At 39.6% G+C, this 12,699-nt stretch overlaps 1 protein-coding gene across 3 annotated transcripts in view; it reads right to left on the bottom strand.

The window, feature by feature from the left end:
- Positions 1 to 12,699, bottom strand: part of EPSTI1 (epithelial stromal interaction 1) — an 83,145-nt gene that overhangs the window by 46,954 nt on the left and 23,492 nt on the right. For all 3 annotated transcript variants that reach the window (XM_059377766.1, XM_059377768.1, XM_059377767.1), the window contains one exon: positions 5,560 to 5,633. In XM_059377766.1, the coding sequence (XP_059233749.1) occupies positions 5,560 to 5,633 (74 nt within the window). The remainder of the gene's footprint in view (positions 1 to 5,559; positions 5,634 to 12,699) is intronic.

The following is a 12,699-nucleotide window of genomic DNA, read 5'->3' as shown; positions in this document are numbered from 1 at the left end:
GCTCTTCCTGAGGAAAAAAAGGCTAAAGGAGTTAAATAATGCTCAAGCTAGTGAGCAGGTGGGTTATAGTTTGAGCCCAAGTAGTCTCACCCCAAATCTGCCCTCACAAGAAGAAAACCTTTGAGAGTACCAGCTTTCAATGACAAGATAATTTAGTGAAACTAGTTTATAAATAAGACAATAGTCAACTTTCATCTTTTACCAAGCATTAATTACATATTGAGAAGGCTAGAAGCTGTCCCTGACATCCAGGAGCTGGCATGGCACTCAGAGTTAGGCCTTGGTATGCTCCTTTTGGAAGCAGCTTCACGTAATATCAAGATCAAAAAGGTCATTCTGGGGTGGCTGGGTGGTTCAGTGGGTTGAGCCGCTGCCTTTGGCTCAGGTCATGATCTCAGGGTCCTGGGATCGAGTCCCGCATCGGGCTCTCTGCTCAGCAGGGAGCCTGCTTCCTCCTCTCTCTCTCTCTGCCTGCCTCTCTGCCTACTTGTGATCTCTCTCTGTCAAATAAATAAATAAAATCTTTTAAAATAAATAAATAAATAAAAAGGTCATTCTGCAACTGTGATGGATCCTGACCAAAAGAAGAGCACTCCTTAATATGTCTGAGCAGACACAAGAACCTCCTCTAAACTAATGTGACCAGATACCCCCAATTCCTAGCAAATTTGTGTGACTGCCACTTCTTTATCACTTACCATTACAATTAATTGCTCAGGTCTTGCTCCTTTTAGGTAAGATTAAGATACCTGCCTCCTGATAACATTGAACGCAGAACAGAGCCCTACTTCTTCAAAGCCTCATCCTGTCACCTGATACAGACCCAAATCCTAGCATGGTCTGGTGTCTTCTTACCAATGGGACCCAAAGTTTTTCCCACAGTGTGGCTAGGCAGTTTGGAATTCATCTAATAAGAAAGGGGAAATAATTGAGGCTTTTAGAATAGGGTAGAGACATGATTAAAGTTGTGTTTTAGGAAATGGAATCTGATAAAACATGTAAGGCAACCAAAAGAAAAAGACAGTGGGCAAAGACGGTAATGAAGCCATTCCAGTAGTCCAGGGGACCACAAGGAGACAGAAGCCATAATGCAGGTGGCATGTGATAAATACCTATATGAAGGTGGTAGCAGGGGAAATGAAAATGAATTAACATGCACTAGGACATCTATAGGAAGAATCAATAGTGGGTAGAGATTTTGACACAGTATTAACCATCAGCACTAGGCAGGGATCCTCTCAGATCAGATTTCCCATTAAATATTCAGTCTTATTCTGAACAAAATAGATAGGAGCTTTTTGTATCTATAAGTTCACTTCATTAGCATAAGATAGAAAGTTATGAATAGGATGACTTTGGATTCACCTTACTAGGATTATAAAATGTGAAGTTGGATTTAAGCCTACCATATGGATAAGGGATCGATTTAGCCCTTAAGTGTCTTTTGGAAGCTCCCATGAAGGGCATTAGAAGTTTTGTGAGCATATTAGAAGGCAAACTTGGGGCCTAAGTGTGCATATTCAGCAGACCTGCCTGGATCCTCCACTCTAGGAAACTAAAATAGACGAAGATGTGCCTCCTAGGAGTTAATCATACTATTATTCAAATGGAAATAAAAGAGATGCATGGTTCTAGTGGTGGAAATGAAGTAAACTTCCCACCATTGCAACAGACAGGCTAAGCTCAGGGTGGTGCTTGACACTTTAGGAACAGGAACGTCCTGTTTTGGAATGAACTTGGTTCCAAGAGCTTTTTCAACTGGGGTTTTAAGAACTGAGTGCCTTCTCCCCTACAAATATTAGAAATAGTATCTAGGAATAGAGTACAGCCCAGAGAGGTCATGAAAGCCCACGGACCCTATAGTAAATTTAACTGTGGTACTAAACCCACTGTTGGACCTGGAAGAGGATGGCATTCAGATATGATGAAAATCAGAGGAAGCTAACATACTTCCTCAGTTTTTTGGCTTTTTTTTTTTCATCTACTATAGGCAAAATTTAGATCTTGGTGGGAAGAAACATATTCATTTACTCCCATCCTACGTGAGCCCCATCACTGATTAAATAGGCTGATAATTCAAACCTATCTCTACATCTATCCAAAAGACATTATTAGAAAGATGATTACCACCCTCAAAATAAGCTACCATTCAAAATTATAAATGCTGAGATTTTACTCAAGTGTTTTAAATCATTTAAATCCCAACATCCTCCCTTTGATATATTTTTTTAAAGGACAGCCAAAGGCTTATTAACTATTACTTCAAATGCTCAAATCCACCAGTAATATTGATTAATAGAAAAGGCCATCCTGAAAAGTGCCACATTTGACTTTTTATAAATAAGTAATTAGAGAGAGTAAAAATAATGGTGAAAAGTACACCAGGGTTAGACACCTATTTCTACCCTCTGCTTTCATGCTCAAGAATCCTAGAACTAATTCTAAATTGTGAAATGAATCTGTCCCCAGCCAGTGTAGCAGACTTAATGCACCATTAATCTGGTCTGCTCTCAGCTGCCAATTGAAATAGTCACAGTCATTCGATTTTTAAGGAAAAGACAGTACTGCAGAAGTACATTCCAGAGGTCTTTTCATAAAAGCCATCCTGTGTGCTCCATCTGCACACGCAATCTGCTTGTGTATTTCCAGCCAGCTTGCATGGGCAGATTAATGCGTACAATTAGAAAGCAACCTCACAGGCATTCAATAAACTGCCTTCATTATTACACTCAGGAGAGTCCCTTTGGATGTCAATAAAAGCCTAGTTTTCTGCCTGTTAGCTAAATAATTGACAACACTAAAAATAATCAGAAGCAAATGAACAAAGTCAGGAATAAGGTGTTAAAAAAGAGCACATTAAGATTCTCATGGTGGTGCCCCAGGATGCTATCAGGAGCTTTTTCTCCAGCAGCCTGGATTTACAGTCTGCTCAAGTCCATGGATGTACTTCTGTACAAAAAAAAAAAAAAAAAAAAAAAAACACAAAAAACAAAAACAAAAAAAAACACCCACCGTTCCTGGTCTGCTATTTGAACCACATATCACAGCATGCTGAAACTAGCAAGGACATGAGATATTGACTAGTTTGAAAGAATTTCTTACCTGTGTTTCTATTTTGTGTTGCTTGGTTTGACAGCTTCAGGAGAATCTAATTCTTTTGGTGGTGGAAGGGGGCATTGGGGAATGGGGAATAGCCTGGTGGGTCTGATGAAATTTTTGTGTTATTAGAATTCAAACAGCTCCCCTAGACAATTTTTGAACCATCAACCGATTATAAGAAGGTATGATAGAGGTTTGTGATACAGAGAGTAACCATGTTTTCCAAGAAGTCCCTTTCATATTCCTAGCTATGTAATGATCATTCATTTCATGAGTTATTAGTCTTTCAATTTCAAAATAGTTCAATACAAAATATTCTTTAAAAAAATCACAAATTGGTTTTTTTTTAAGTTTCTCAGCAGGCTTTAAAAATCAATTTGAGATACTTCTCACTTTTAGTTAACTTCTTTTTCCTGGTTAACTGGGACTTCATGATAAGCAGAAGAAAGAGCATGAGTGAAATGTGCGTGTAATTGAATTCAGCTCCACTGATGGTATAGGAGGTGGTTGAGGGTAAAACTTTTTTTTTTTTTCCTTCAGAGAAAAAGTGATTGATCTCTAGTATTTAGTAAAACACAACTCAAGAAGGTGGAGACTATGAAAGAAAGGTGATTGGGTGACATAATGTCCCATTTCCTTTAGATTATAACAATCTCTCATCCTTCAACTTACCATGTTTAAAACTCTCCAGAGAATGGGCTTGTTCAAATTCCTGGTCCTGTACCTGGGACCCCCTCATTGGTAAGCAGCTCTTCCCTTCTCCAGTGAAACTTGGATGATGTAGGATAAATACATTTGTCTTTATTGTCTCTCTAGCCTACAGCCACCCTCATGGCATCCCCTTATCTCTTTCAACTCCTCTGGTTGACCTAGAAATACTCTCATTAACCCTCTACCAATGAATAGAAAAAAAATAATATATTAACAGCCTTGATCTACTACCTCCCTCCTGCCATCTCTCTCTAAGACAATTTCTCCTGGTGGGTAGATTCCCACCAGTTCCCTCACCCCCATACAAGTTTTAGAAGAACAGTGGGGAAAAACAAGCTATGGATTTTATGACTCAAATAAGGGCAATGCATATTTTAACTTAAAAAAGATAATGTCAAAAAAAAAAAAAAGATAATGTCACTCATTGGCATTTCTACCCAACCCATTCCGTCTCCCATTTTCTGGCCTGTGTAGCAGAGGCCCAAGTACCTTTGTGCTAAGACACAAAGTAAAGCATTGAGAAACTTCTTCCCACTCCTCCCTTGGAAACTTAAAGCAAGAAAGAGCTGCTTAGGATAGAGACAGAATAATTGCAGTGGAAAACCAGAGGATGCGACATACATTAGGTTGTCATATATGCTCACCCCAACATTAGGATGATCTTATATTCTGAAAATGAGGTACAACAATGGGAAAAGAGAACAGGACAGTCAGATAATCCATCCGAAAGTGGAGGCCAACTGCCACTTCTGGGTGGGACCAGAATGGTCTCTACATAACAGTCACTACAAAATAGAAATTGTCTGATCCACTCAACAAGGATCTCTGCACAAAGTTTCATTTCTGTCTCCACAAAATTCAGGCACTTGTATATGCCATTTATGTAAAATATTTTATTTAATCCTTATAAATGGTCTATGGGAGAGATACTGTCATCCCTATTTAAAAAAAAAAAAAAATGAGGTTCCATACACTGTCCAAGGTCACAGCTGGGGATTGGAGCTAGGACTTTGAATCCAGATATGCTTGGTTTTAATGCTACCACATTTGGAATTAACCTATGTTAATTTCTAGGGGGTGTATGTATATAGTCTAAAGTTATAATAAAAAATACAGGTTTTGGCTTTTTCTGTTCTTTTAAGCACCTTACAGGTCATCTAGCTACTTAGAGTTAGGACAGGAGCTTATCTTTAAAGCCTGTATAACGGAGTAGATTACCTACATCATATAGCACATTTTGCCCTATACATAGTAGCTGTTGATATTCACAAGTCTTACTAGAAAAAGTACCTTGGTGGATGACCACCAATTGGGAATTTTGCCAATAATTGCTAAATTATTCCTCAATTTTTGTCTATAAAAATACAAGTGTGACTAGTCCTCAGTACATTAGATAAACCCCTGGTTAGTTTCAATTCTGCTTGGGTACTTCTTCTCAAATATCATCTTCCTTATATGAGTGTTTTGAAAGTCAGTATTATCAGAAGTACCTTGGATCACCAAAGAATAAGCCATCCTAGTTATTTACAGTGGGGAATTTCTCAAATTTAGCAGTAGTATTTCAAATCGACTGACTACTAAAGAATACTCTGTGAACCTCAGAACCTCACTTACATAATGACAGAGTTTAATTACATAATATAATAGCCAATAATCCAATATCAGAGGTCCTAAAAATCAGCTAGAATTTAAAAGCAGAATAAGCATTATGCTTACAAAGGTACAAAGTTCTGAAAGACACAAACTTACTATTGCCGGTGCTCTCTAAATGCTTCTCTTCTGAGGTTTTCTTGAAGCCTTTTTTTCTCCTCTAGTTTATTGCTCTGAAATTGCAAATATCAAAATGCCACCTGTTAGGGAAGCTTTAAGCAGAATCATGGTGTTAAAGTTACCCAAGGTCCAAAATCCTAAGGTTCAAGTGGCCCCAGCAGTCAAAGATGGTACCTACCAGGGCTTCCAAGATGTGACCTCTCAACCCATGGGCACTGTTTACTGGAAGCCAGGAGTCCCCAGATTCCTGCCATGGCTCCCTCTCCCAACTTGACTGGATAATCACAGAATCATTATTCACATTTTTATTCTGTAGTTCAAATGATGGCAACGTTTATATTTTAAGAAGTGTTTTCAAGATGGTTTAAGGGAAACATGAAATTTCCACAGCAAGTATGTTAAATGAAAATTATAAGAAATTATAAGAAATGGCTAAGTAGTTCATAAAAAACACATTCCACTAAAGCATTCAGAAAGATTTTCAATAAGCCAACTCAACTCCCTCCTGACTTAGAATCAGATATTTAAACCTATTGAGAGACTGAACAGCAAATGTCATAAAAAATGTAATGGAAAGAGTTATTTTTTTTAATTCATTGTTTGGTGAATCTAGAAACAAAGGACTTCATATTTGATATTACTGTCACCAAGGACCTGGCATATTTTAATCCAATGCAAATAACCCTGGAGCTTTTTGTTCACTATGACAGAACTGTCATTTAAAAAAAAACTTGCCTATGGAAAACAAGTGAAGTTTCTAGAAAGCAAGTTTAATGTGGAGCTGAAACAACACAGGGGAGACTTGAAGTTTTAAATGAATCCGAGGGAGACAGCAAGCGGCTGGGTTTGCTTTAATGAAAAGAGTTGGATTTGCCTAGCAGGAAGACCTGTGAAAAGGGAATAATGGAAATCTTCACTTCTAAACCCTGACGTAAGTTTGGCTCCTCCATCTTTTAAAGAAGGGGAAAAACTGTTGATGTTGTTCATTTAAAAGTCTCCATTCACACAGAACCACTTACTAGTCCCATTTTGAAAAGTAAAATGGAGGTTTCAGTTTCAGAAAAAAAAAACAAAGAAAATTTACTACAAAAAGAATCAATTATAATACAAAGCAATTGGATTTTTAATGAAACAAGTTCTAGGAAGCAAACTAACAGAGAATTATAAAGCCAAATCAACTGGCTCTCAACCTAGAAAAAAAAATTCCTGATTCATGAGGCCAAAATGATCAATTGTGATGAGCCCCTACATCTCTGGAAAAAAGCAGGGGGCAATAAAATGCAGCAAGCAAGCAGGAAGGATTCATTAAACCACTATTAGGAATGCTACTTTGAAAATGGTGAGAAAACCACACAAGCATCTGGAGACCAGGGCCGGGTTCCTTTAGCAAGGTCAAAAATTGGAAACCCAGTTTTGATCTCTTCTCTAAAAGATTATCATTGAATTCAACTCAGTAGCTAAATTCTGTCCAGAAAGGTTTATCAGTTAGAAGTTGATGGAGAAGTATTTTGCAAAATAACCAGCATAGTTAAAAAATTATATTCAATACCTATTAATGTAGGAGCTATTTATTATACTAATCTGAATACTTACATTTAGTCATACTATTTCTTTCTTTCCATTTAATAGAGAATTAAGGAGTCATCCAACCCCCCCCCACACACACACACACATGCAAAATATAAAATATCTAGGGGCTCAGTTGGTTAAGTGTTCAACTCTTGGTTTTGGCTCAGGGCATGATCTCAGGGTCATGAGACTGAACCCCACATGGGGCTCCGTACTGGGCATGGAGCCTGCTGAAGATTCTCTCTCTCTTCTGCCTGTCCCCACGGTGCATATGTGCACATATACTCTAATTAAAATATTTAAGAGCATGGGGTCTAAAAGTAAAAATTATGTAACCAGCTCCAGATCCACCATCACTTGAATAACCTTCATCAAATCATTTAATATTACTAAATCTCATTTGTTAAACATTTATCAAATGTCTGCTTGGTACTGTGGTAAATGCTGAGAATACAGATATGGACAGAACAGTGCCTCCTCTGGAAAATTTCAGAGGCTAGTTGGGAACACAGACAAGAAAGCAATGATGGCAGTATATAAAATATGTTGGAGGATAGAGGTTTGCAAATAATATGAACAGAGAAAAAGTACAGAAGTAGGTCATCAGGAAATGTTTTCAACATTTCCACAAACATTAATTTAGTGTCCACTAAGTGGCAGACCCCATCCTGGGCACAGGAGCCAAGTTGATTAATATTCAGAACGTGGTTTCTAACTTCGGGTTCATGAGTGAACTCTATGTTAAAAGTAGGCTAATTTGGGGGCACCTGGGTGGCTCAGTGGGTTAAGCCTCAGCCTTTTCTCAGGGTCCTGATCACAATCTCAGGGTCCTGGGATGGAGCCCCATGTCGGCCTCTCTGCACAGCAGGGAGGCTACTTCCCCCTCTCACTCTGTCTACTTGTGATCTCTCTCTCTCTCTCTGTCAAATAAATAAACAAAATCTTAAAAAAAAAAAAAAAAAGTATGCTCATTTTTACAGAGAGTGGGTTCATCCACAGCTTTCTTCAGATTCACCAAGCGGCTGGTGACCAAATTGAAGGATAAGAACCATGGACTAATGAGAGGTAGAAATCCAAGACAGAGAATAATCTTAGCAAGTTTTCCAGGAAGAGGAGCTGATGGGAGCAGGGCTACTCCACTCCATTACACAGGTTGCTCATTACTCGGTGGGGTGGGGTTGGGGGGGGGGCAGCAAAGGAATTGCAGAGGCTAAAAGAGGGCTGGCATTCAGCTCACCAAGCCCTAAATCCCAGCACAGGGTGCTTCAGCACAGTGTGGGCCTTTTTCTATGAACCACAAAAGTACTATCAGTCACCAACCTGAGCACCCACAAAACTGACTGGATGAAGAATCCACTTCTAATTTGCACCACGGCAGTGATGAGCAAGTAGGGGCCCTGGGTAGGAAAGGGATGTTCCCATAACTTGCAATATTTTCAGTAAACAAAGGCATGAGAGAATAAAGCTGTTTAGGGAACCCTAAGAAGCTACTGAATAAATTGAAAGGTGTTTGTAGTGACATGATGGAAGATAAGGTCGAGAAAATGGGAAGGGGTGGTTATAGAGGAATTTATATGCCAAGTAAAGGAGTTTGGACTTCATTAAAGGCCATGATGAGACACTATGTTATTCTAAGCAGGAGAGTAAGCAGCTCACTCCAAAAGCAATGTGGAGAATAAACTGCAGGAAGGACCACAAATATAAAAACCAATGGAGTGGTTCTCAGAGTAATCCAGGCCATAAATTATGAGTCCCAGATTAAGGCAACAGGGGCAGAGAAGGATCAGCAAACTCTCAAAAAAATGCAGGGAACAGAAATAATAGGAGAGGGGGAAAAAGATAATAGGAGATAGACTACATCAGTGAAGGATGAGTGAGGGGGCAAGAAGGACTAGGACAGGAGGATGGCCATTAAGAGCAAGAGAATGAACAGAAGTTTAGTTTTGAACCTACTGGATTTGGGATCTACTTGTGGTACATCTAGAGAGAAGTATCAAGCATACAGTAGAATGCATGGTTCTGGGATTCAGGAATATAGGCTAGAGATACAGATTTCAGAAATCACCAGCACAAGCAATAACTAACCCTTAAATGTGGAAATGTGAGGACTTTCACCTAAGACTATGGTTGGACAGGTCCAGATAGGACTGGGATAGAACATCCATAGTAAAAAACATGTGGGATGGGAGAGGATCTGGAATTCCAGAGGGGTGGACTTCGAAGGACAGAGTACTTAACAGCTCCAATATTACGAAAGAGTTTAAGCAAGCTAGAAATTAGAGTCTCCATTAGTTGGTTTTTTTTTTTTTTAAGATTTTATTTATTTATTTGACAGACAGAGATCACAAGTAGGCAGAGAGGCAGGCAGAGAGACAGGAGGAAGCAGGCTCCCCACTGAGCAGAGAGCCCGATGTGGGACTCGATCCCAGGACCCAGAGATTATGACCTGAGCCGAAGGCAGAGACCTCAACCCACTGACCCACCCAGGTGCCCTCCCCCATTAGGTTTTCTAAATTAAATCAGTACCTGTAGAGTACTAGAGACAGAAATCAAACTCAGCCCACCAAGGAACAATTAGAGGTGAGAACTCAAAGGCTGAGCAGGTGTCTAAGCCAGCTGCACCCAGCATCACCTAAGGGGCATTTTTAAATACAAGAGATTCTTTGGTTCAGGTGACTTCTACCAGTTGGCCCATAGACTGGCATTTGGGAACCAAATGTGGTAGAGAGGCTTTTGAGCAGTTAAGCCAGGATACTTGGCAGGGAGGAGTTGAAAGCAAACCAGAACAGAGGGGGACATTTTGTTTTTAAGAGAACTGAGTAGGATTATATTCCAAGAGACAGAACGGTTGGGGGGCAGGAAAGTAACAAGAAAAAAGGGAGCTTAACGGTTGGAGCAAGAAGGTTGCTGAGGAGATGGAAGGGAAGAAGAGATAATAAACACAAGTGGAAGAATCCATCGTAGCAATGAACACAAGCACTTTCTTATTCCTCCTGAGATGGGGTGGGGGGTAGAAAGAGCAAAGGAACAGTACAGAAACAGAAAAATAAAGGTTCTTATGGCCTGACACTTTTTTCCCAAGAAGGTAAGAGAAGAGATCATGACCTGAAAAATGAAAGAAGAGGGTAAGAGGTGAGGGGAGGAAGACCTCGGTAATTAGAGGTGGGCCGGGCCTACAAAGTGAAGCACTACACTGAGGGCATCGTTAGAGACCCAGCTGAGAGGGACGCCCACAATCTGCTAAGGCAAAAAAAGAAAACCCACAAAAGCACATGTGTTTGCTTTCTCTAGCAATCTCATTCAGAAGGGTTTAGTAAAAATGAAATAATTGAACTTATTCGTGTGTAAAATAATTCTTTGCCTTCCACACACCAGCTTGATACAATAAAGTCAAATGAGATAGTGTTAAAGCACTTCGCTACATCTATAATTAATTAGGTTAGGACACCCCAACTCAGTGATTACTACGTGCTGGGCATTGTAGGAAGGCCTTTGCACATATTGTATCCCTTAAGCTTTCTGTTCCATTATATTATTATTATTACACCCTTTTTACAGATAAGGAAATGGACATTTTTCCTAGTTTATAAAAACAATATTGCAATAAATAATAATAATAATGCAATAAGTGTGGTTTTACCCTGTAATCTTTCTTAAACTGTTAGCCCTGGCTGCTACTTGCTTCCTAGAAACAACAAATGTGATTCCTTTAAAAATATGTATATGTATGCATCTCTGTATATGCGTACATTCTTTTCTACTGGTTAGTTCGTACTTCACTACATTGCATTAAAACTAACTAACAGGGCCGCCTGTGTGGCTCAGTTGGTTAAGCATCTGCCTTCAGCTCAAGTCATGATTCCAAGGCTCTGAGATTGAGCCCCATGTGGGGCTTCTTGCTCAGCAGGGAGCCTGTTTCTCCCTCTACCTGCCACTCCCCCTACTTCTGCCCTCTATTCTCTCTCAAATAAATAAGTAAAATCTTTTAAAAAAAAGGACTTTAACAGTGCTTCTCAATGTCTGCATAAAATACCATGACCTCCAGTGTTCCAAATAACTATCAGCTTTATGACTTTATAGTTTACTAGAAAAAAAGAAGGAAAGATCCCTGGCTGGTTTCCTGGCCTTTCTGAGGTCAAAAGGTTCTGAGTATTAAATGAAAGTATTTATAAACTATATACCACTGTATAATATTATTTCGAGCATAAGTAGATCAAAAACAGAATAAGAGGAATCCAGGAGGTAGGGAGGTCTTTAACATGGAATCATAAGATTTTCAGGTTTCAAGTGTGTGGGTATTATGAAAGCCTAGGGAGGGATATCGAATTATTACCTAATCCACCAATGTGATTATGAGGGAAATCATGGTGGAGGTTTACTCCCACAGCACAAAATCCAGATAAAAAGCTTGTTGTGAGGATTTGTGAAAACCTGTGTACTTATCCTGCAAGATCCAGCCAGCAAAGAAAGTGCATGTACCTGGTAGGCTGCCTTGGTTTAACTACTTTCTTTCACTCTGATGTTCTAATATTTTAGAGATATTTTCTCTGTTTTATAGATTTCCAGAAATAGAAGCTAATACATGATCATAAAACCGCATAAGTTGTATTAGTTTCCTATCATTGCTGTAACAAATAACCACAACTTAGTGGCTTCAAATGATACAAGTTTACTCTAGTCATCTTATACCTCTGGAAGTCAGAAGTGCAAGACAGTTTCTCTGGGTTAAAATCAAGGTATCAGGAGGATGACTTTTCTTCTGGAGGCTCCAGGGGAGACTCTTTTTTTGCCTTTTCTAGCTTCCAGAAGCCACCTACATTCCTTGGCCCATGGTCCCTTCCTCCATCTTAAAGCCAGCACTGGCGGGCCAGATCTTTCTCCTGCTGCCATCTCTTCTGTGCTCCATCTCCCGCCTCCCTCTTACATTGTGATTACAATAGAGCCCCCTGGATAACGAGGGGTTCTCTAGTTGAAGGTAAGTTGATTGGCAACCTTAATTCCACCTGCAAGTGTAATCCCCCGACCTTTGCCAGGTAACATAATATATTCCTCGGTTCCAGGGATTAGAATATGGAGGGGCAGGATAGGTCATGAATCTGCCCACTACATGGATTATAATCTAGATTTAAATCAATAAGCCTCAGACATAGTATATGCCAGATACTTCATGAAATCTTTGCCTCTCTTAGCCCTCAGAGGCTTGGCTTTGGAATGTGTGTTGTACGGGAAGGTGAGGGAGGCCCTCTTTCACTTAGGATTGAAGCAGCGGTGTGCTGATAAACTTAGAAGGGGGAGGTTGGTTTGTAGCATTTACTGATTTCTGTGGTGAAAATACTCCCACAATGGTCAGTTTGAAGTTACCAAGATGAAGTCCGGGAGCACATATAAATAATGTCAACATATCCTAGTACAGGAAATAAAAGTTTGGTGGAGTATCCAAGCACCCTTTCCAAATTTCCCCTTGACCTATAGGACTGACTTGTCCTGAACCCATCAACGTGACCAGATGCTAAAGAGCTTGCTGCCTTTCACACCCTTGTTCTTTTTAAA

Source organism: Mustela nigripes, chromosome 15, assembly GCF_022355385.1.
Source record: "Mustela nigripes isolate SB6536 chromosome 15, MUSNIG.SB6536, whole genome shotgun sequence".
In the NCBI taxonomy this organism is placed as follows: domain Eukaryota; kingdom Metazoa; phylum Chordata; class Mammalia; order Carnivora; family Mustelidae; genus Mustela; species Mustela nigripes.
This window is presented reverse-complemented; position numbering and strand designations above follow the sequence as displayed.